We start from the raw sequence: 24,739 nt of genomic DNA on the forward strand, positions 1-24,739 counted from the left end.
ATAATTAGGATAATATGTATCATCCAGTCTCAACATCAGAAATTAGATAATCCAGCTAAATGATCAACAGCTGTTACACAGGTCTTGGTGGAGCCCATAAATTAGCGTGACAAGTAAGAGTTGTCATAACATATTATGACGTTGTAATAATCTGCAGTATACCTCACCGTATTCAGGGAAAAATTATTTTCATGGTGTATACAGAAGTCACACTGTGGTAGTCTAAGTCTTTGGTCACCAAGAGAACTAATGTCTCACTTGGCTACACAGAAGGTAAGAGAACTCTCTAGCCAAACCACTGGATAATATAATGCTGTCTATTACTGATACTAGGAAAACACAGACCATAAATGCCTGTGTACGGTGACCTTCTGACAGCACATAGTCATCTGAATAGACAAATTTGTATGATATGATATGATTAGGGTTGAGCGATCGTGTTCGGAAAAGATCAGATTCCGATCGGCGATCGGAATTCCGAACACGATCTTTTTTCTATATATTTCCCATTTCTTTTGTAGCCATTCTTGTCTTTTTGTCATTCTTGTCTTGTCTTTTGTCATTCTTGCTCAAAAAAACACAACAAAATCTGCAACAACAAAAAAGCTGAGTTTCCACAAAGAGGGGCCTCAGCCTAAAGGGGTTTTCTGGGGTTTTAATATTAATGACGTACCCTTAGGATAGGTCATCAATATCAGATTAGTCTTGTTCTGACACCTGGTACTCCCACAAACTGGCTGATACTTGGAGACACTGGTCCTGGAATTATATAGTGGAAACAAACAGTTGTATCCACCTAGTTACTACAGCTCAGCTTCTATTCACTCAATTGGAGCTAAGCTGCAGTAGCCTGAGGTTGCCATCATACAGTGGACAGAGCTGTCTTCTACTGGCTCTATCCACCGTAATGTACTGATGCCATAATTTTGGTTTAGATGCTATAGATTCAAATATAACATGGTAACAGTTTTTGTAGGACCTACAGAACCACTGAAGGTCTCCCACTAATATCGCAATGCAAATCCAAAGAACTTAAAAATTTCCAAAGCACCAGATATATTTTAAAAAGGAAGCTTTGATATTTTCTAAGCATAAAAAAACTATAAAATGCTACAGTAATTTTATAACGTTGACCAGTGGTGCTTTCATGCTTGGTGAAAATAAAACGCCTACAATAAAGAGTATATCTGGTGCCGTAGAAATTTTCAAGAGTAGTAACTATTTTGCTGCTTACATTTTGCTGTAACAGAGTAGCCTCCAAGTGGGCTCTGGTGCCCCTCCACTGCATCAAAGCCAGCTGACACTAAGACAAGGTCTGGAGCAAACTCCTGGGCTATAGGCATGACCACCAACCTGAGTGAAAAAGGACATATGTTAATACTAATGATAGGCCAATTTACAAAATCAAAACTTTTTTTTTTGCCATTCCCCTTTGTTGGGCCCTTTCCTTTATAAGATTCTTGACAATTTCTTAAAGTGACCATTTGGGCTCCTCTTTAGTAAGACTCACTTCTCTCAGTACAGGCACGGCCGGTACATAATAATCTTCCTTCTCTCATTGGTGCTTTAGTGATCTGTACTATATATTGAATTCCAAGTTTATATACCACAGCCAGCCTGAGGAAGCGGAACAGTAAGGGCTTGTTCACACGGGCACAGAGGGGGCGGATTATGGCGCATAATCTGCCCCCTCACAATGGTGGTCTATGGAGACCGCTAGCGTTCTTTTTTCCACTAGCGAGCTGCCCTTTTTTCAGGCGGAATCCGTGGCCTCGCGGCAGCACTCTCCAGACTAGACCCATTCATTTGGGCCTAATCCGGAACGGAAAGCCGCGACGGGATGCCATGCACTGCACCGGCATCCCGTCGCGACATGCACACGTGGAATTGCGTGTGAATTTAGCCTAAGAGAGAAGGATAGAGCAGCCGCTTTACTATAGGTAATGTAGGCCATCATTCCATGCTATATTGGTGAAAGAAGTAACAGGTCTGCTTTAAATCGTAATAATAAAAATATGTTTTTAAGAGGTTACCTAACATTGCTACAATGCTGATCAAGGAAGAGGGAGCCTACCAATACACAGTATTTTGGATACCTATGCTGTGTTATATTTAAAGGGGGTTTGCAATATAAAAATACCTTAGAGAGATCTGACTCAAAATAGAGAAGATATTTTTGATCTAGTGAATGTCACTATGAATGGTCAAGCCTGACCTTCTGGCCCATCACAAGACAATTAGGCAAAAATGACTTGTGAAATACAGGACAATACCTAAAAGCAGCCAGGTACTCTGCATCCCCCACAGGTGGCTCCACTCCTCCTGTCCATGCAATGTTCACATTAAACCCAACTCCACAACCGGCACCAACCTGTGAAATGCAGAAACATTATATGCACAAACTTTTGGTGCCATGGATCTTTGTCTGGAGCCTCTCCAAGACCACACAACTCACCTCCTCCGGAGAGCCACTGCCAGGGAAAAAGTTCCCGTCATCGTAACGGTGGAGAGACACATACAGGACATTGGGATCACTGTAAAAGGCTTGCTGTGTTCCATTGCCATGGTGAATATCCTATGAAATGGATGCAATAGGGTTTAATCCATCAACCACTCTTTATAATAATGGCTGGTCATATTGTTGTAATCTTGGTATCTTACCCAGTCGACTATAAGAATCCGACCAACGTTCATCTTTTGACGGAGAAGCTTGGCAGCAATGGCTACAGAGTTGAAAAAGCAGAAACCCCTAAATCACAAAGGGGGTTTAGGGTCAGTAAGCTAGAAGAGATTGATCCTTTAAAAGTAGTCTATAGTTATCTTCTGACTAGTATTCCCACATGTCCTATAAGGATCCTCAAGATTTTGTAAGGATGAAGATTAGGCATCGGAATTGTTTTAAGGTCAAACACTAAAATTATATGTTGCCCAACGTTGTTAGCAGAAAATAAACATCACACTTCACTCTATCTAGACCCTCTATTGGTTTGCAATACAGAGGCAGCATCTGATTTCCTAATTACATCATGGAAGACAGATTTGCATATTCTTCCCATGGTCCTTTGCAAAGTGGAGTGCTAAAGGCTTAATGAGTCTCCACATACCTAAATGGTGGTCTCTCCCTAAGGAGTGACAATATCCCCTTAACCCTGTCTAAGCCTCTCACCTCTACCAGGTTATAGTCCTCTCTACATCGAGCTGAAGAGATGCAAGTACATCGAAACAGCTGTCCTCGATTGAGAGACTATACCTGGTAATAATCCCAGCGTCATTGCAAAACAAAGGCCTCTTGGAAGGTCAAGCATGACGCAAAAGAGTGAAAACCATTATTGGGTTATTTCACTGGAATTCTGTCTTCCCAACTACACCAGGGAAGATAGGCTTGCACATTCCAGTGAGCGCCCTCTATTGGTTTGCAATACAGAGGCAGCATCTGACTTCCTAATTACATCATGGAAGACAGATTTGCATATTCTTCCCATAGACCCTCCTTGTGAAACTTACATGGCAACAGACTCTTCTGCATGGTGTCCTGGTGGACGGATTACTGCAAACCCATTCTAAAGGATTACAAATAAAAGAGTTCAATGGACTTAAAGATCACATAATATCCTATCACCTCATACTATAACAAGACTAACCTTTAGTTCTCCAGATGCTACTTTAAAGGTCAGTTCAAGCAGAGATCCTACAGCCGTTCTGACTGCTGCTGGAGAATGGAGCTCATTCCATACAGTGTCACTATCCACCTGTTGTCCAAGAGATAATGAATAAAAATGGAAGACATTGGAGTAGTGTCCACAGAGGAGCAACTGGTATATGGTGGAGTGGCGATTGTAAAGCTACTGGACAGACAAATGTGCATGTGTCAGAACTTACCCCGATGCCACCACAAGGGAGCACTGCATACATCTTCTGGGAGAGGGGTCCTATTGGATGATTGGAAATAAAGGTTGGAGAAATCGAGGTTAAAACACAGAAGAAAATGGCATGTGTCCCACTACTACTATGTTCTATTCTGGACAATGCCAATGTTTATGGATATTTTTATGTAGATGGAGACACTTTTGGTGCTCTGGTGTAAGGTCCATGTCCATTACAAGTCTAAGCCACTTGTCCCCAGTTTCCATAATACAGGATTATCAGCTCCTTCTCTATATCATACCTCCCATCCAACCCCTTTCCTTTTTGTCTTATTTTGCCAACCCCAAAAGTTTACTTTTGAACCCATGTGAGTGCCCAGTCAGTAGCAGGTCCTCTATCTTCAGCCCCTCACCCAGCAGGTTCTTGCTCTCCAGTTTGTGGCGGCTTTGTGGGCTGGTCCCGTACAGGAGGGTGTGGTGCTCTGTATGTACCGTCTGAATCTCGTCCAGCGTGGCCTTCCTGCCCCGCACGCGCTGTGAGAGGGACATCATGTCACTCTTAGTGTATTGCACCCCAATGATTGCCCCTAAGATATGCCTCCAAAAATGCTCAGTGACAACCATATATACACACCTCTTATGCAGACAGCAAAACAGGTCTCATCATAAGCACACTCTAAGCTAAAGAAATCAATCTCGCTGTGACCCATGGCATTCCACCCTTGTGTGTGATTATTATGTCCTACCCATCCACTCACATATGATCTTCCAAACATTAAATGCCATATAAATCACCTGGCATTTGCCTAGCAGACCAGTCTCCTGTAGACGGGACCAGATGCTCTGTATTCTCCCAGCATGTTCTGGATGGTTATTGGTGTCTCCACAAGTGCACTGGTGTTTCAGCATCAGAGTGTCGTAGACTAAGCCTGTGAAGGAAGATGGAAGCATAAAAGCCAAACCCACTTTCAAATACCCTATTTGAGCCCTTCATCAATTATCTGGAACTATCTAGAAGTCTCTCTCGTGAGAACCCACACTACATTGATCTCAACAGGCATGAATAATGCTTCATTTACCCTGTGGTGGCGCTGCAGGAAAATTGAGCACTTGCAGCCCGTTTTCCCTGCAGATTACAGTTGATCACTGGGGGTCCCAGCAGCATTGTATTCAGCTTGTTTCTAATGGAAAGGGAATATAAAAATGTGGACAGCCACCTTGTGAAGTGTTTTACAAAGAGCTTCAGCTCCCTCATGCTGGAGTGATACGATGCAACTTTGCCATATAATAGTAGTGGTAATGGAGAAATCTGCTCATTTATGAACTGCTCAGTTCTTATATCTATGCTGATATGGTTAAAAGAGAACTATTAACAACTTTATGGAAGAGGCCCTATCTACTGGGGGGGGGGGCACAGTACATGATCATAATAATGGAACCATTCGTTACAATTAGTCAATTTCTACTTTCTTCTTCAAGCCTTCATGATGTCACTGGTTTCTTGTGAATGGTTAGATTGCCCTGGTGAGCAATGATACAAACCACAAAAGGGATATGAAGACTACATTTCCTCTGGCTTTGAGAACTATCACACTTTTGTGAAAAAAGAATGATTGTTGTCAAATGGGCACAACCACTGTTCTAAATGCCAACTGATCACCACAAGCATGGCAACTGAAGCCCCCAAGGACCAGCTGTGAATGGCCGGTGAAGCTGTGGCTGGCTGCACTTTTCTACTACAGGAGACATGTGATATTGCATGGTGTTCATTAAAATACACAGGCCACCATGTAACGCCTGATTCTACAGAGTCCTCCAGAGCGAGAGACCATCGCAGCACCTCTACTTATTATGTATTATAGCTAATAGAGGGGGATTCTGAGCAGATGACACTCCTCTATGTCACTTTTATCTGTAATAGGACATATGGATAGGAGCTGCCCTAATGGCGCTATCCCTTTAATGCTGTTCGGTTGTAAACTGCCCCGATCTAGAGGCTGTAGTGGAAGTCCGACAATGTTATGTTCAGGTAGATTGGCATACCTGTGGTGCTGAGAACTCTACGTCGCGGCTCTGAACTGAGGGCGGTGAGTGGAGCTGCAGGAGAGGACTGTGTGCGACTTAAAGCTGAATGAGGAAGGGAACCTTGATATAGAGGCAGAGTGTCTGGGAACATCTGTGAGGGATACAAATGGCAGCCTAAGATTAGTGAAGAAAGAAGGGCTGATCCAACAAGGTTGATAACATAGGATAATACATATCTTCATCCACTTCCCAAAGCCTTCCTTCATCAGGATTCCCTGTATTCAAGGTTGGGCTGGGGATGGAGTCAGTAGGTGCACTTATTGCTAGTACTAGCAGGACTGCCATCCCCTTCAGCCCCTCTACCATTAAATAACTTGGTCTAATTGACACTTGTAGTAGCCAGTCACATAGTCAAGTCCTACAAGAAAGCATTTGCCACACAACGGGCCTGAACTTGCTACAATGTTGTCAGAAATAGCAATTGGAGAACACCACAGAGATCAAAGAAAACTGTGCGTAAGATCATATAAAAGCAGACACAAGACTGCCATACTTTAGCATCTGTGATCCATATCTCAGAAAGCAATACCCATGGTGACCAGCAGAGGTCCTCCTTAACTACAGTCACAAAAATAGAGTAAACAGTGGGACTCAGTGTGGAATGGGCGGGAGCATCACCAGTACAAACCAATATACCAAATAATTTAAAAAAGGGGGTAATTTATTGAGCTCTGCACAGCAGAATTCTGCTACCAAAAAGACAGTTTTGTCACTTTTTGACTTATTGCACATTTTGTAACATTTTCTACTTTTATGTGACTAGCTTGACAAGCTTATTTATTAGACTTATTAAAAACTTGCAAAAAAAGACTACAAAAAACAGTTACAGCTGTTTAGCAAATCTACTTATCTGCCTGCAAAGAGACCAATGTTTAAAAAAAACAAACAAAAGAAAACCAGAACACAGATCTGTATCTTTCCATTTTTTTGGACAGACACGAAAATGTAGTATACCATACTTTTATTACAGTCCAAAAAAACCAGACAGCAGCAGATTATTTTTTTTTTCAACATTGATCTATATGGTTGGATGGCCATCCGTTTGGGTTTGTTTGTAGCAAAATCTACAAAAATGAACACAAAGTTCTTAGTATACATATTTATCAAGGTGTATAAGCCCACTAGCCACTTCATCGTGACCTCTGTATAGTGTGTCCCTACTCTACTGGGTGCGGTACTGTACAACAACCTCCAGCTCTGTAACAAAGGAAGTGCGACCCAGACTAAGCCCCCTGGTCACACCACCCTACAGTCACCTCACCACAGCAGTTGATACGTCAAGAGTGTGAGGACCCTATCAAATGACCAGATGCCGAAACCAGGAGGGAATTGTCAGTGGCGGATCGGTAATGGTGGCAGATGGGTAAGGGAAGTTTGAGTTATTACTTTAACCCCTTCTAAACTCTTATTTTTTTATGGCTAGATAAACCTTTCAGCCATTAGCTCTCCGGTATAATAACGCGGCTGTACTACTCCCAATATCTCATCTTGTTGACCAAAAATTTCCAGTGTAAGGACTGTCTCATGGCTGTTTTGGTGGTGACAGCTGTGGCATGGTCAAAGGCTGCAGGGTATCACAGCTAAAGACAAAGAATGTGAGCACAACATGCTGCTTGTAAAAATCAATCCGATATAGAAATTTTGTGATCATTGTGTCAACAGTAGCGACAATTTGCAACACACAATGCAACCTCATTCTCTTTCATAAGATGCGGTGTACACAGTGATACCGGGTGATATTTGACTGCACAATGGTGTTGTGATCAAGGATGCCTTAAAGGGAACCTGTCAACAGAAAACTGCAGTGCAATGTGCAAGCATCATGTTGTAGAGCAGAAGGTTTGTTTGAAAAGATTTAATATAACTTGTCATTTATCCATTGAAGTCTCTGTGCTTTCTTTGCTATAAAGTCAAGGAGGCGGTCCTCTCAGTGATTGACTGTTATATTCGTATGCAGATCTATGTGTGTTAAGCCTATTGCTACATAACACCTGTAGATTGCACAGTATTTTCATGGTGACAGGTTCCCTTTAATTTCATCTACTTGACCACCAGTGGAAGTAAATACCATTGACAACTAGTTCTGCAGTGTAAGGACCCTGCAAAACCACTCCCTATATCTATGGTTCCTGACTCCCGCTGACCATAAGGTACCTTGACAAAAGCTCCAGACCACCAGCTCTTCTATGTGAGGACCCTGTCAAAAAGCCCTTCATACCTCAGCTTTCTGGATATAGCGGGATACTGGGGTTAACTGCACGTACCTGATTCGAGGGAAGCACGGCTTTATGAGTAATCTGCAAATAATCCGATGCAGCAGAGCTCAACCGGTCTCCCTGCATGGTGTGGTGACAGCCTGTGATGCACATTGGCATGTGACTGAATAATACTCATTTTTCCTTTGCAGCATTTTTCATTCACAAAAATTCTGTCTTGGCTCCAACCTCTATCTAATAAATCCCTTTTCCTCTCGGTACCTGCAGCCCCCATTGCCTTTCACAGCAGGTCAAAAGGGGGGGGGGGGGTGTTAGAACAGTCTGAGTCACAGGAAAGGGGGGGGTAGGTGAGTCATTAATGAATGAGTCATACTCCGCTCTCCTCATTAATGAACTGTGCGCTCTTACATCAAAACACACAGCGTACATACTGCAAACATCGCTTCCTCCACTCGCCTCCCGCAGAGTATTCCTCCTCCTGCCCTGCAACTGCAGAACATTCCAATAATCTGAATGATCTTCATTCCTTTGTTCTCATCAACTGCATCACAGACTGACCTAATATTCACATAGAAACCCAGACTCAACTGTATATACATTCAGTAGCTGTCAGCAGAGTGGTCATCTGTCCTACAACCATGATCCCCAATTCCCAATAAGGGCGGGTTTCTCCATAAAAAGGCTTGGATAAATGCATATGTTTTTGGTAAAAAAATAAATAAATAAAAGCACAGCATAAACCTAAAACCCTAAATGTTTCCATTTACACAGATCATTATTTATGTTCAGAAAATAAATTTAGAATTGTGACTGGATTCAATGGTAGACGTCTAAGCAACCCCAAAATAGATTGAGAAGGCTTCTTATACTTGTTGAATTTCAAAAACAACATAAGAGATTCTAAAAAGCAGTTTTGGTAGAAAATTTTTGCTTTCTTCTCATCACACCCTAAAATGAATACAGACTTTAGATTAGATCCCTTAAACTAATACAGACCACCCAACTGACCCTATAAATAAATAGAGGCACAATACCCCCAAAATACAGATCCCAGACCAAATTTCCAGATTCCAACACTAAATAAATATATACCCCAGACCAAATCTTCTAACCAAACGCAGCCCCCTAGGTCAGACTGCCCTTACTACATTTCCCTTTAACACTTGCCCTGACCCCCATTCCTCTTATGAGCCTGTGTCAGAATATTAACAAATGGCATCCGGGAGAGAGGGAAAGCACAGGTAAGAAGAGAGGTGCATTCCCTTCAGGGAGTCCAGGAGATTTGGTAGGCATGCTCCATAGTGATCTGCAGGGTGCTCTAGGAAGCCGCAGCTCATAGTGAATACCCATAGACTTCAATGGCTCTGGTCATACTTTTCAGCACTGATACTGAAATATACATTCAACATCACGAGACCCCCCCAAGCTCCACCTGGATCACAACTGATTACATTAAGGTATATATGGAATTCAGGAAAATGCTAAATTTCATAAATAAATTCCATGAAGTAGTCTTATAAGGGGTCTACAGCCATAAACATAAAACCATGTGGTATGAAAGACATAAATCTGCCAGACTTTCATCTTCTCTTACCCCGTCATGCAAGGAAAGGTGTCACACTGACAAAGAAAGAATTGTGGTTCAGGTACTCAGTCCCCAACAGCACGGCTGGAGGTCCAATGCTTTCCCTTTACAATTGGTTCTGTATTTGACCATATATAAATACATTGTTGGTGACAACTATTTAACCATTTCTTTCTGATTTGCATGTCAGAAGAGGATATTGGCTCTGACGCTGATCTTTCTTTTGCACAAAATCTGTCACTTGGGGAGAGTTGGAACACCCTCACACACATTAAATAGTTGTCCTATCCGGATAAAACTAGTGGGTTCCACTGACTTAAAGGCATTGTGCCAATAAGGACACATCCCCTATCCACAGGACAAGGGCTAAGTGTCTGATCACTGGGGTCCAGCACTGTAATGCACCCGCAGCCCCATAGAAGTGAATACAAGCACCAGTCCACTATCTACTATGAGCTGCTGCTTCATAGAGCACCCTGCAGTTCGCTATGGAGCATGCCTACCAAATTTCCTGGACTCCCAGAAGGGAATGCACCAGTACTAGCACTCCATTCACAAGGAAGTCTTAGGGGAACTTTTAATTCTCCTAATCATTGGGGGACCGGGTGTAGAGTCGCAGCAATCGGACACAGGACAGGGTATAAGTGTCCATAGTGGCACAACCCCTTTAGCTCTTGTGTGTATGGGTGTCTTAAAGGATCACTTATACCATATCCTGTGGGCAGGGGTTAAATGACTGGTTGGGGTTGCCCCACGAGGATGCAATATTGATCCAATATCAATAACAGGATCCAGTTCCTCTCTAGTTGAAGAGAGCTGATGGATACGTCCGCTGCACTCCCATAGATAGGGGACAACACCTTTAAGGATATAAAATCTTGCATGTTCTGGGCTTGCGATGCTAGTATTAGCAGACATCGTGCATGGACTTCCTGTCATGTGAGGTCCACTGAAAAGAACACTTCCAATCCATTTGGCTACATTTTTAAAGATACAGAACCCCTTGGAATATTTTGTCATAAAAGAAGCAGCAACTGAGAAACTAATCCTAAAGAATGAATACATTAAAATGTAGAGAAAAAGCTATTAGACACTTGGCATAGAGTTTTAGAGAACTCCTCCTTTATCAGACCATTGGGGAGATAGTCCTCCTGAGCCTTTAACCTTTTACCTTCTTTTCTGTGGACTACGTAGAGGAAATTTGGCCCTGCCAATGTCAGTGTCTCTGGAAGTATTTTCCATGTGCTCACTACTGGCAGTTGTTCCATTGGACTGTCCAGATAATATCAAATTTTTGCCTTGACCATGGAACTGCCTCTCAGTCGTATTTTGTATATGTGAGAAGAGCACACTTATTGATGTCTTGTCTCACACGTACTAAGATTTTAGAACACATTCTTACCTTTTTAAATGCATGTTCTGAGCCATTGGTCCGTCCTTCACTATCATCCTCCTCATCCTCCACTCCTTCTTCCTCTTCTTGTGTTTCTTCACTCTCTGTTCCTCCATCCAGAGTGAAGATGGCACGGCACCTTTCTCCATCTTGTTCTGTCAGTTCCTCTTCTGTTTCTTCAGGATGAGTCGTTGGCTGGCGTATTCCTTCTACGGTCTAGCAGATAACAAGACATTTAGCAACAGGAGACCCAACAAGGCCAACAAGTAAAGGTAAAGTACCTCACAGCCCTACTTACTTTGCTGAGCTGTTGTTGGTCAAGATAGTGCTGGTGTTGAAGGACCAGTTGCTGGAGCGCCTGGGGGCTTTGCGGTAGAGGAGAGGATTGAGTGCGGCTCAGTGGGCGATGTCGTGGGCCCTTTGTAACAGTGCGAAGGGAAGTGGAAACACGTTCTCCCCCCACCAGGGGTGACTGGCCATGTAGTGGGACTAAAGCAGAAGGAGAAAGAATGCTTGAAACCCTCTGTTACACCGAAGAAAGACCATCGAACCAGATAAAAAGTAGAAGAAAATGGGTGCAAAAAATCTACGGAAAGTTTAAATAAGCCCCAAAATAGACATAAGGCTAGTAACCTGTTATGAGGGCACTCTGCTGCCTGGCTTGCTCTAATAAGAGTACATGCTGCAGAAGGGAAGGAGCCCCCAGACTTATCTCTCCCCCATCCAGTGTGGAGAGTGAGTTAGTGTTGAGGAAAGGTCCACCAGGTCGTAGGCTTTGGCGCTCTGCACCCTCCTGAGAAGTGAACTGGCCCTAAAAAGGAAAAAAGTAATACAACTATAACTACATCCTCCATTTCAAATTTTTCTTCCACTCCCACATCCCTCCACTCTTAGGTGGTGGTCATACACATTAGATTTACACCAGCCGACCATGCCAATTTCATTAGGACCAACCAATGTATATGAAATGTTTGGCTGGTGTTTGCTCAGCATACATCACCTGAAAAAGGGTCTGCATCTGACCTTCAACATGACTAAACCATTGCCTTCTAGGGAGATAAGCTGCCCCCAAAGATGTCTGGCAGAAACTTATTCCTCTCTTTTGATTGAAAAAGCATGGATGCTTGACCACACCAAGTGTGTATTTGGATGGGGATCTTTATTAGGTAGCAATTGCCTATTGAAAGTGTCTGGCCAGCCTCATCTTCTGTGGAAGAGGTACTCACACTGAGGTTGCTGGCGCTTCCCTGTAGACAGATATTGGGTAGTGAAGGAGATGTGTATAGCCCTAGTGGCCCTCCTGTTCCATCCAAGGTGAGAACTCTCTGCTGTGGCAGCATCTAGAGATGAGCAGAGGATAAAACACAGTTCTTAGTCATAATCTCCATTGCGGCAGCCATTTCATTGAATGGTACTGAACTACAGTGCCAGGCACAGCCACAACCATGCGTGACGTGCCATGGGCCCTTATAATGTAGCTTATTTTAAGGGGTGCCTCCATTGCTGAGATTCATTTATTTCACTATATGCATATAAGCAGTCTGGAGCACTGAGGGTGGCTTTGTTGCACCAAACTAATATGCCTCACATTGCTCTAAAACGTTAAGGCAAATGTGATAAAATTATAACCCTCTGTCCCTGGCACTCAAAGAAGGGAAAAGGAGGGAGTATTACAGCAGTGTATAGCACAGCAGCTTGGAGCCACGGAGCTGCCCCCGGTGCTCCATATTATTCATTAGCTTATTGTGGTTTAAAATACTTCACCCTGGTGACAGACCACATTGAACGTTTCAATAATTTGCACCCTTTTAGGTCTACTGGACTGATGCCACTTACCTCACTAGGGATATTGGGCACACTTCCTGTCAGTCCATTCTCACAGATGGCACTATTTGAGCTGTTTGGAGAGCTGGGTCCTGATCCAGGGGCACTATTACATACAGAGGAAACTACCAGAGAAATAAAACACATGTATAATGAACACACGAGGCCTGTTGCTCGGCCATGAGTTAATAAGAGGGTAGAACAAAAGATAGTGGGGGGATTCAAATGTGAAAAAAGGGAATTAAAGGGGGAAGCTAAAATGAACATAAAGACATATTGGGAAATAGGGCAACAAGATGGATGCATACCCTGAATCTCAATTGCTCTTTTCTTAAAAGCACTGATGACAGTACCATCCTTCCTACGAAGAAGAGGACTACTGCGTCTTTCTGCAACCTTTTGCTTTAACCGTGAGCGAACCTTCAAGTTGGGTTCAGAGGCTATATAAGGGAAACAAGCATACAGAAAATGTTACATGCAATGTGGTACGGGTGCAATTGTAGAACCTGCACCCCTCAGAGTCAGGCCAGTGGTAATGTGATTTATGAGTTGACCATCCACTGCCATCAACTGCAATCTGCTGGTTCTATACCATAATTTCCTTTTATCTAACCTTGCATCTTTCCATCCAACCCAGTACAGTAATGACATTTTGTATTTTTCAAAGCGTCCTACCTCAAACTAACACTATGTGGTAAGAATTAGATCTCTATAGAATCATAAAGTGAAATAAATGGAATGGTAATAAAACCATGTTACCAGTCTTGCGGAGGGGAAAGTCATCTCGACCATCACAGGATCCTAGAAGAGGCATCTTGTATGAAGGAGGTGTTGCTGGAGACCCAGCCTGAGGTGGGGAACTGTGGTCCAATGAGGTATGGTGAGTTCCCCTAAAAAAAAACCAAGGTAGTGAGATACTATACAAAGAACATAACCTGCTCTGAGGCTTGTGAAGATGAGCAACAAGGTCAGGTTGAGCCCATCATCTTTCAGCAAGGGTCAAGTGGGCTTCTGCAAAGCCCCTCCTTTCCACAGGTAACACAATGTTAAATTTGCAAGAGGGGACAACCCTGAAGGTGACCCTCTTTTCTCTTCTAAAATCAGTTGTAAGGAAACACAGAGTACCTGGAACCAATGATCCAGGCTGAGGACAGGTGTGAGATCCTCTCCTCTGTGGATGCCTCTAATTCAATGCAAAACAGGTAAAAGAACGGCTGATATTGAATATAGACTCACCAACATTTGGGGTGCTGTAAGATGGAATGGTTCGCACTCCCTGGTACCTCCTTAGATTTGCTGAGCAGAAATTCCTGAAGCTTCAGCTTCACCTCAGTGCTGGCTATGGCACCTTGGAAGGACACAACTAGTTAAAGGCCACCACAACATGAGCAGTCTAAACATAGACTTGTAGATCACTGCTACACTCCCTTCCACTCTACGCCCTCAAGTTTCTCTTACTTTCTTTGCTCTTCTCCTTGTTCCTCAGTATAAGGAGCTGCTGCTCCAGCCTCTGTTTCTCGGCTTCTTCTTGTCTCTGCCTCTCTCGTTTCCTCTGTTGCTCCAACTCTTGCTGTCTCTTGGCTGCGAGGATCTCCTGCTGTTGCTACATATAGGAATAGTAAGAATCATGCTCACCTTACAAGAGCGAAAAGTGTAAAGACATTATTAACTTAGAAAGGGGAATGAGAATATAATGAATACTTCACACTTGTATTTTTCAAGGAAAATGTGATATCATCAGTGGAGTGTCACAGGGATATCAAGGAGATGCCATATTTACTAGCAGCACCATTTAGAAAATAACTTTTCTTGGCACCCACAAAATATGGTGAAGAACAAGGAAGGGGGCATGGTCTCCAAAAGGAGATGTAGCTAAGGCATGAGAGAATGAGAGCCAGGTAATACTTATTTCCCCCTGTGGTGGCGCTGCAGGAAAACGCAACACTTACTCCCAGGATTCCCACCAGATTACTGCTGGTTGATCTAGTAGGAGGACACTTTGAGATCACCTATTATTAATGGAGCCTTCTTATAAGTACGGAATGTACAAAGTGAAGAGTCCCACAACTCAAGAACATGAAGTTCACTTTCTAGCCAAGTCAACCATACATAAGGGTGCTCCTTGAACTTCTTAAAGCATTGCCACAGCAGATGAGGGTTACAGCAGAACGTTGGTTGTGGTTTAATGAGCCGTGGATGACTCTGAAATGAAGGGACTAGACGTCATGTGCTCCTTCTGAGACAAATTAGGTCTTTGTGGTGAAAGGAATAGGGAAGGAATAAAAGGAATAACCACTATGGTAACAAGAAGAGAACCAAGAAGACCAGCAACAATATATAATAGAAGATGAAAAAGGTTATTGTTTGTGGCTAGCGGAAGGCATCAATGGCGGCATTCATTGCAGCAGCTGCTAGACTAGTTAGCAAAACCAATGTTAATAAGACAGATGAAACAGAAACACAGAAACTCGAGGAGGTCAATGCATGACCTGCAGAGCAAATAGACTCACCTTGAGGTGTTTTTGGATCTGGACCTCATGTTGTCTTGTCAGATTTTCATGTTGCTTTTGGAATTCAGCAAAAAGAAGTTGCTTCTGAAGTTGCTGCTGTTGTTTCAGGAGAAGAAGTTGCTGTTGAAGTTGCTGCTCTCTATTCAAGGTTTCCATGGGCACTCCAGGACCACTGGCTGCCCGTGGCTCTTGCCTCAAATCCCCGGGACTTGGGGGGAGGCTGCTTGGAGAGGGCACTGTTGCAGAGAGGAGAGGGGTGACCTCGACTATTTGGAAGAGATGGAAAAAAAATTAGGGAAAGTGCCCCTTAGAGAACAGTGGGAACATCTAAAAACCTAATATACAAAAACAGGACTATCCCTGTCCATAGGTCATGGCTGGTTTTGCAGTTTAACCTCATTCAAGTAAATGAAGATGACTTGCAATACCAGACACAGCCAAAGCAATGAGTGGTGCTGTTTCTGATAGAGAGCAGCCATATTTTTCTAATCCACCACCTTAATTGCTGACCATGACAAGTAAATTATCTTCAAGATACAACTCCAAGTGGAACTAGTGGAAAAAATGATCAGGGAATGGAGGAATATGAGTAAATAGATACTTCCATTGGTCCATACATAGACTATACCTTCGCATATACATGAGGGTAATGGAATATAATGGGTTAATGGATAGGCAAAGTCACTTGTAAGAGAAGAATGAAAATGACACTCTGTGATATGTGGTCATATGTCATTAACAATATGCTATGCAGTCCCTATTGGAAGATTAGATACACAGGCGCATTGTCTGACAGGCGTGCCATACTCATTGACTGCTTGGAGATTAATGGACCAATGACTTGACCAATGGTGATTTTCTATAGTTGTGTTGGAGAACACAGTTTTGGCAACGATTGCAAATTGTATCTTCTGACATGTCATAAGACGACATCTGGGGAACTTTTAAGATGGGCAATTCAACAATTTATATGTCACTGGCATCAGCTAGCATCATAAATAAAGACTTGTCAGAAGACATCAGTTTAAGATGAGGATGCCGGCCACGCTTCCCTCCTTTCTATGGCACTTCTATTAGTCACCGACATACAAACCTGAATTTATGTGACAGACTTGTACACCTACAAATTCTATGGGGCAAAACCACACTGGTCATAACTAAATTAGAAACACAGAGTATTTCAGCTTCGCCTTCTCATGCATTATGAAGTTGAAGATAAGAAGTGAATGAGACAGAGAAACTCACTATTTAAGGACAGTGGGTATCACTGATCGCACATTTAGGCCATAAATGTGTCATAGCGAGACCCTTCAGAGGTGACTCCCATTGCAGACACCTATAGGACATGTCATAAGATGTCTGACAAGTCTGGGACCAAAATACACAGTTCTGAAGAACCATCAGTATGGGTATTTTAATAGGTCATGTGTATATTCTCATTTTGGGGTGTTACATAGCCCACCCCTTCTAAGATCATGTTAGAGGGTACTTTTTACAATTTACCAACAGAGACATCTGAGTTATAATTCTGCAGGTTTCAGAGCTAAAATCTCCTCCGACTTCTAGTGATCTGCATTCTGGGAAGTGAATGTCTCACATCCGCTAACTGCCCCCTGCTTTTTAGGATCTCAGTATAGCGGGTTGTGTCTGGCAACAAACTTGTTGACTGTTTCTAATAACAACCTACAGAATTGTAAGTACAGCTCTGGAGTAAAATACAGGATTGATCTCATGATCACCACAAATTCAATATATCATTTCATTCTACATCAAACCTGGGAAATGGGGTTAAACCCTTTAAGGCCTGAGACCACCATGATGTGATACCATCTGAATATATCCTTATACACAATGTTTTAATAGCAGAGACAGATACAAATGATAAGAAAGGTGAGGGAGGAGTGTACGACTATAAATAATGACATAATAACAGACAGATATAGAACTTATAGAAGAGAGGGAAGGGAGGGAGGAAGAGATGTGAGGTGGGGGTGTCAGGGAGAAGGAAGGAGGGGGAGACACAAGGAGGCAGAGAGCCTGTAGGGTGCGTGCTAATCACCTTTTACCACTTTCATTGTGATCACTCTGAAAAACAGAGCTAAATATAGACAGAAAAAAAAACAGCTGCATGCCGATAGTGCGAGATGGGGGAACGTGCGCGTGCATAGGAATTGGGGAGCACTACATAGATATATACACACAAGCACTTACATATATACATATGCAATCATGCAAGTTTACCAGCATTTTACGTAACTGTGATATATATATATATATATATATATATATATATATATATATATGTGTGTGAACTAATATGAAAAGAGAGATATATAGACAAATACATAGGAGATAGATAGAATCTAATAACATAAGATATTATTCAAAGGTGTTTACATGATTTATAGCAAGCCCAATACCTATAACACTACTGTATGTGCCGTATACATGGAATTCTGGTGGACACTATAGATTTTTCATAAGCAAGAGTGTATTAATCCACTTAAAACCTATTTGCAGAATGGCGGATTCATATTTCATCTGGGCAAACACATATACTCACACATACAGGCATGGGATGGGGGATTAGTGGGGGTGCAGAATCTGTGTAGCATTCCTCCTGTCTGCGGACATCAGAGGAGCTAAAAATACACAGCTGGAATTATATATAGATCATCACACATCACACACAATCTCCAACACACGTGTGTAATTCTGCATACATGTGTGGTATTTATACACTGTGGACATGTGCACATACATATTGTACACGGGACACACAGAAATGCATACATACATAAAGTACACAAATACATATGGTACACACACATAAATATATATGTACAATACACAAAATATATACAGTACACAAACATTAATATTTTCATACATGAAAACAAACATAATATACAAATATCAAGATACAGTACACAAATATATACAGTAAATGTATATAATATACATATACACAAATATACTGTACAAATATATAAATACATATACTAAATATACACATATATATATATATATATATATATATATATACACACACACACAAGCATAAATGTATATAATATACATAAACATATTGTACACATACATCCAATATACATGAATGCATACAGTACACATACAGTACAGAGTACATTAATATATACATACACAAATGCATGCACGTAATACATATAGAACAAAAATTTATAAACATACAGAATCATAATGCAAGTATTGTACATAATTTAATATACACAAATTCACATATACATGAATACATACATTATATATACACACAAATGCATATATACATAAATTACATAATATGAAAACATAAACCAAACATACATACATACATACACGTGTTACACACACATTGATGAATAAATTGCACATACAGCAATGCATATAGCATGTATACTTTAATACACATAGTACACACACAAAAATACATCCATCCATAAGCAAATATCACACATGTGAGGAGGGAGGACTGTATATAAATTCTGGTGCTCCTCTTCTGCTCTGAATATTAAGTGTAAATGTTCCATATATTAGTGGTGACGGCTATGTGTCCATTTCTTTGCCAGTATATAAGGAAAAGCTAAGTGTATTTGGTGCAGGAGATGCTGAATATGTTCTAGGAAGGAAGTGAGTGGTTGTGACACCTGTCTATAACAATGATTCGAGATGTGTGTGCGTGTGTGTGTGTGTGTGAGTATATATATATATATATCACAGAGTTTAGGGGTTGTCAGTATTATCCTCATACGTATGTAATAGGATTTTGTGACGTGAACATGTCATATACCTGTGTGTTGATGGGAGGTGACATAGGTATGCCCTAAGAAAATGTGTCATGTATCTCCATTAATGGGAGAAAAGAAATATACAAGACAAATCGTATACATGAGCGGTCAGTTACTTGTGTATTAGTAAGTGGCACGCTTTACATTCTATGGGATGTATATTTGTATATTATGGATTCTAGGTTTTGTGATGTCTGTATTAGGAGGACAGGCGATTTTCCAGGAAGGGTTGCTGTTCTGACACCTCTATATTAGAACAGAAGAAGTCAATCAGGAAGTGAGACATGAGGAATGTTATCTTATATGGAGGTAATGTCTGGAATGTCTTACTACCTGTGTATATGGAGCAAAGAGAGATATATGTCCTAAACTTTGCATCATAAGGATACAGATACCCGAGCATTTGGAGAAAGATCTAGGTATACGTCCATATACCTGTGTATTAGGTGGCATAGATTCTGAAATCTGTGCATTATGAGCAGGATAGACTGTAGTTATATACCCTAAAACCTGCATATAAAGTGGAGGATGGAGGTATATTTTGATACATACTCGTGTATTAAGTATAAAAACTCTGTAAAGGTAATATAATCTGATACCTGTGTATTAGGAGGAGGAGGATAGATGTATTTGTTCAGAAATGTATGTGTTATGGGAATAATATAGATATATTTCCTGCAGGTACTGTATATATCCTGAGTATTAGCTGGAGGATAAAGGTATATAATCTAGTATCTGTGTAACAGCAGTATGATAGGGAATGATACTGTAATACCTATATATAAGGATATTAGAATAATATGTACTGATAACTATGTATTATGCTGAGGAGCAAGGTATAACTACCGATGTATTAGCAGTAGGATGTGCAATGATGAAGAATTGAGATACATCAGTAGAATGGCAGGGATGGAGGGGGGATGTATATTATATAGCAGTAGGACTAGAAATGATGCTGTAATACTTGCATATCTTGTATATAATGGGAGGCACATGTCCAAATATATATCTATTAACAGAAGAAAATACTGTCTTGGTATGTGTATACTAATAGGCTGGCAATATGTTCCCTGAGCTGAGGATCTGTATATGCAAAGATCTCTGTATATTAGCAGATATATGTGTTAATACCTGTCTATTAGGAAAACAGATGTACAGCTATCCTAATACAAAGGTATCGGGATACGTACATGTCCGGAACTGTGTATCGGGAAGTTGGATGATAGAGATGGAATATTAGAAGGTTAGGGTTAGTATACCTCCTGGTACCTGTATGTTAGAGGGTATATACATGCATCTGTATACAGCAGGGAATGGTTTTTATACTGAGGGTGCTGTCTGGAGAGATAGAGTACACAGCATTAAGGATGAGGCTGTAATGATAAAAATAGAGCATGATGTAGACTCCAGCCACCATGTACAGATGTAATATATGTGAGCATTGAGTAATAGGATGATCCCAGCGAGATGTCACAACAAAGGAAGTGATGGAGAACAGAAGGTGAGGAGATGGGAGTAGCAGAAGATCAGCAGGACAGGGGGAGATGATAAGGGGACATGGTCACCACTAGTGATGAGGATGTAATGGGGGAATATACTAACAGTAGGACCATGACAGGGAAATAACACGGCAAAATCTACACAGGTGGCAAGAACACCCACTGTGCCACCATATGTAATGGTATGGATGGGTATCTGATCAGAAACTGTCTAAGAGTTTGTTCCAAGACAGGACAAGCTGTAGGATCAGCACTGAAGAGTATAGTGACGTGTGAGGATGAATGACAGGCATGAATTTCCCAATGAACGGAGTAAGGAAATGCTTCTCACCTGCAGCAGGCATCACATGCCCCTGTGCCCGGCTGAGGAGCTCCAACGCTGGTTCTCGCCCCTTAACACCATCTGCAGATGACACACAAGGCTCTGTCTCATAAATAGTCTGCAGCATGTCAGGCAGCGCCAGGGCTCTGGGAACCAGCAACATTCCCGGACCCCCCTCTGCTGCCAGCTACCAACAACCGGCCGAACTCCCCTCCCCTCTTCCCAAGAAAGCACACCCTAACTCCCAACAACTCCTTCACTTCTGGGTCTTCTTTAAGAGAGGTTCAGTGTACCCACAGAAGTCAAATCCATATCCAAATGAAAGAAAGTGGTGGCGGTGGCAGAGGGTCGGTGGGTGACAGCGCCAGAGGTGCTAGGAGGTTTAGTTAGGCCGTACCCTGCCCTCCCCCTTCTGCCTACTGAACGCTGGGCTGCAAGTGGAAGGCTCTGCAGCAGAGCGACTGAAATAGAACAGTAGAGGAGGAGTCAGATATAAATAGACAGGAGAGAGAGAACGAGGGAGAGGGAGAAAGGAGAGAGCTGGGGGGGGGGGTGGGGATAAGGACTGCTTAGGAATAACAGAGCCTAAGTGTTACACTACACAGGGACATGAGCAAATACAGCAATATATGAGGGATAGCAAAAAGTGCTACAAAATATCAGCAGAAAGTTAAGAAGTGCAAAGAACAAATAGCAGTGAAGGGAAGGGCAGCAGACTCCGAGACAAAAAGGATGAGACTGTGGGAAGAAGATGTGTGAAGTGGAGAGGAAAGAAGAGTGCAAGCACTGCGGAGGGAGAGTGCGCAGGGAATGACGAGAGCAGGGCAGGTGTGGGGGGGGGGGGGGGGGGGGGACCGGCACACTATCACAGGATAAGACTGGCCACACATGGAAGGAGAACACAGAATGATCTAACCATTAAGAATGGTAAAGAGGCCATGTGTCCTGACTGATGGCAAGCCAACATCAACATAGCCGCTTATACATGTAGTGCAATGCAAGGGAACCCACAATGCAAACCATTCCTCATGGTATGTGCCACTTGCAACAAGAAATCTCTTCAAATATCTGCCCAGTGGCCACTAAACAGGGAAAGATACTGGAATACTCATCAGATCTGGGAGGGAAGACTAAAAACTATTCTGTACTGTCCCTAAGGTTTTATTCTGGTGTGCTATAGGGACCAGAGCTGGCATCTGCACCAGTCAGAATTGGGATAACTGAGCTTGGAGTCCCATTGGGATTTGGGCAATCTTGTTCTATGCTCTTAAAGGTTGATGTCACGGGATGGTTAGAGTCTATACTATAGGCAATGTGTAATATATATTTCATGTGGAATGTATTCTCTAACCTGTTGTAAACATCAGTGTGTAGTTGGCTGATTCGGGTCTAGTGTGTTAGCACATTGTATGCAAATACCTCTAACTAGTGAGGACAATGGGTGGAGATAATCTGATCAGTGTCTCCAAGAAGATGTTGGATGGTGCATTGTCCATAGTAGACAGGGAGTCTGCTCTCCTTGGTATAGGTGAGGGGGGAAGGATCTGTGACTCAGCCCTTCCCACCCACAGATAGAGGAAGTAACAGTTTAGTATATAGTTGTAGCTTGCAGTTAGTATGTGTTAGCCGGCCTGTGCACAGCTCTGCAGAGAGCCAGGACTTAGTTACAGGACCAAGGAACCAAAGTTATCATTGGATTGTGACTTCTGTGGACTTATTGTTATTACGGTTGATGTGACCGCCGCCGGCTACTAACTTTGTGGATTACAATAAATTGCTGTTGTCTCCCGACCTCTTGCGTCCGTGTTGATTCAAGATATCCTCCGGAGGAAGACGTATACCTTTGCTCCGTGACAACTGGTTGGCAGCGGTGGGATCAACAGCGGACAGCGAGATGGACTACAGCAGCCCAGCGATTAATGGAGCCACAACCTCAGAATACAGGAACTGGACTATGGCAAGTCTACAAGTAAGGGCCCGGGAACTAAACCTGAGTTACCAGGGAAGAACGAAAGATCAACTGATCGAGGCACTGGAGGAGATGACCCTGCAAAGCGACCATGAGGAGGGCTGCCCCCAGGAGACTGGAGAGATACGGGAGTGGCAGGTACAGACCCAAAAGAGCAGATGGGTTGTTTTGTATGAGGAGGAGTTGGCAGTGCTGGGGCTAGGAGCAACTGCAGAGCAAAGGAGTAGAGCATTACAAAGGGCTCAGGAAACGGAGAAGGAGGAACAGAGAATGGCGCATGAAAAGGAAAGAATGGCGCATGAAATGCGAATGGCTGAGATAACTACGCGGAATTATAATCAAACGTCGGCCCCCAGCCCAACAGTGAGAGAACCACCATATGTCTCCCATAAACACTTCAAGACCTTTGATGAAGCGGCTGGGGATGTTGATGGATATTTTCAGGACTTCGAACACCAGTGCCACCTGATGGAAGTCCCAGAGAAGGATTGGGTCCGGTATCTGGTGGGGCACCTACGAGATGGGGCTGCGGAAGCTCTCAGAGCCATGGACCCTAGTGATCAGCGGGACTATGAGGCCAATTGTGTCATGCACATGTTTTGAGAGGGGGAGGGGTTGTCACGGGATGGTTAGAGTCTATACTATAGGCAATGTGTAATATATATTTCATGTGGAATGTATTCTCTAACCTGTTGTAAACATCAGTGTGTAGTTGGCTGATTCGGGTCTAGTGTGTTAGCACATTGTATGCAAATACCTCTAACTAGTGAGGACAATGGGTGGAGATAATCTGATCAGTGTCTCCAAGAAGATGTTGGATGGTGCATTGTCCATAGTAGACAGGGAGTCTGCTCTCCTTGGTATAGGTGAGGGGGGAAGGATCTGTGACTCAGCCCTTCCCACCCACAGATAGAGGAAGTAACAGTTTAGTATATAGTTGTAGCTTGCAGTTAGTATGTGTTAGCCGGCCTGTGCACAGCTCTGCAGAGAGCCAGGACTTAGTTACAGGACCAAGGAACCAAAGTTATCATTGGATTGTGACTTCTGTGGACTTATTGTTATTACGGTTGATGTGACCGCCGCCGGCTACTAACTTTGTGGATTACAATAAATTGCTGTTGTCTCCCGACCTCTTGCGTCCGTGTTGATTCAAGATATCCTCCGGAGGAAGACGTATACCTTTGCTCCGTGACAGTTGAGAGTGGACCCACACACACGTAGAATGGGTCCTATAGAAAATTATACTGATGGAGGTCAATGAGCTTGGACTGTGACGGGAATTACATTTTCATTGATGCTTACAGGAAAAACTAGGAGCTGACTTGGAAAGTAGAGGGTGTACTGGGTGCAGACAGCAAGGAGATGATGGCTATAAGTGGTCTCTAAGGGTATAGCTTGCAGTAGATAAGACAGCAGTCCTTGTGTTGACAGTTCCAGTGCCAGGAGATGACAAAAGTACGGAACCCAATTCTATGGGTGTATAGAGGAAGAAGAGTATGTGCTGTATCTAAGGGCCAAAAACACTTAAAGAGTTGGCCAATTGTGAACGGCTATTCATTCAGTGGAGATCCCCATGTGTGCACCTTCCAATAGAGAGAGTAGTTTTAATAAAGTTATTATGGTATGGAGGTGCAGAGATAGGCGTTACACCAAGTCCTTCCTACCACATA

The 24,739-nt window shown here is 42.6% G+C and overlaps 1 protein-coding gene across 4 annotated transcripts in view; it reads right to left on the reverse strand.

The window, feature by feature from the left end:
• The window catches only part of HDAC5 (histone deacetylase 5), a 65,376-nt gene that overhangs the window by 7,622 nt on the left and 33,015 nt on the right, over positions 1 to 24,739 (reverse strand). Inside the window, exons 3-23 of one of the 4 annotated variants that reach the window (XM_075278259.1) lie at positions 21,110 to 21,181; positions 15,477 to 15,742; positions 14,425 to 14,569; positions 14,203 to 14,314; positions 13,726 to 13,856; positions 13,275 to 13,406; positions 12,979 to 13,091; positions 12,369 to 12,482; positions 11,776 to 11,953; positions 11,441 to 11,631; positions 11,152 to 11,358; positions 5,907 to 6,039; positions 4,659 to 4,792; positions 4,220 to 4,397; positions 3,880 to 3,929; positions 3,642 to 3,749; positions 3,505 to 3,560; positions 2,662 to 2,749; positions 2,456 to 2,575; positions 2,274 to 2,371; positions 1,235 to 1,353 (exon numbers count right to left, since the gene is read on the reverse strand). In XM_075278259.1, the coding sequence (XP_075134360.1) occupies positions 1,235 to 1,353; positions 2,274 to 2,371; positions 2,456 to 2,575; positions 2,662 to 2,749; positions 3,505 to 3,560; positions 3,642 to 3,749; positions 3,880 to 3,929; positions 4,220 to 4,397; positions 4,659 to 4,792; positions 5,907 to 6,039; positions 11,152 to 11,358; positions 11,441 to 11,631; positions 11,776 to 11,953; positions 12,369 to 12,482; positions 12,979 to 13,091; positions 13,275 to 13,406; positions 13,726 to 13,856; positions 14,203 to 14,314; positions 14,425 to 14,569; positions 15,477 to 15,742; positions 21,110 to 21,181 (2,745 nt within the window). Of the gene's footprint in view, positions 1 to 1,234; positions 1,354 to 2,273; positions 2,372 to 2,455; positions 2,576 to 2,661; positions 2,750 to 3,504; positions 3,561 to 3,641; positions 3,750 to 3,879; positions 3,930 to 4,219; positions 4,398 to 4,658; positions 4,793 to 5,906; positions 6,040 to 11,151; positions 11,359 to 11,440; positions 11,632 to 11,775; positions 11,954 to 12,368; positions 12,483 to 12,978; positions 13,092 to 13,274; positions 13,407 to 13,725; positions 13,857 to 14,202; positions 14,315 to 14,424; positions 14,570 to 15,476; positions 15,743 to 21,109; positions 21,553 to 24,739 lie in introns of those variants that run through there. The other 3 variants (XM_075278258.1, XM_075278260.1, XM_075278261.1) reach the window with 3 other exon arrangements.

The sequence above is a fragment of the Leptodactylus fuscus genome, chromosome 6 (genome assembly GCF_031893055.1).
Source record: "Leptodactylus fuscus isolate aLepFus1 chromosome 6, aLepFus1.hap2, whole genome shotgun sequence".
Classification (NCBI taxonomy): domain Eukaryota; kingdom Metazoa; phylum Chordata; class Amphibia; order Anura; family Leptodactylidae; genus Leptodactylus; species Leptodactylus fuscus.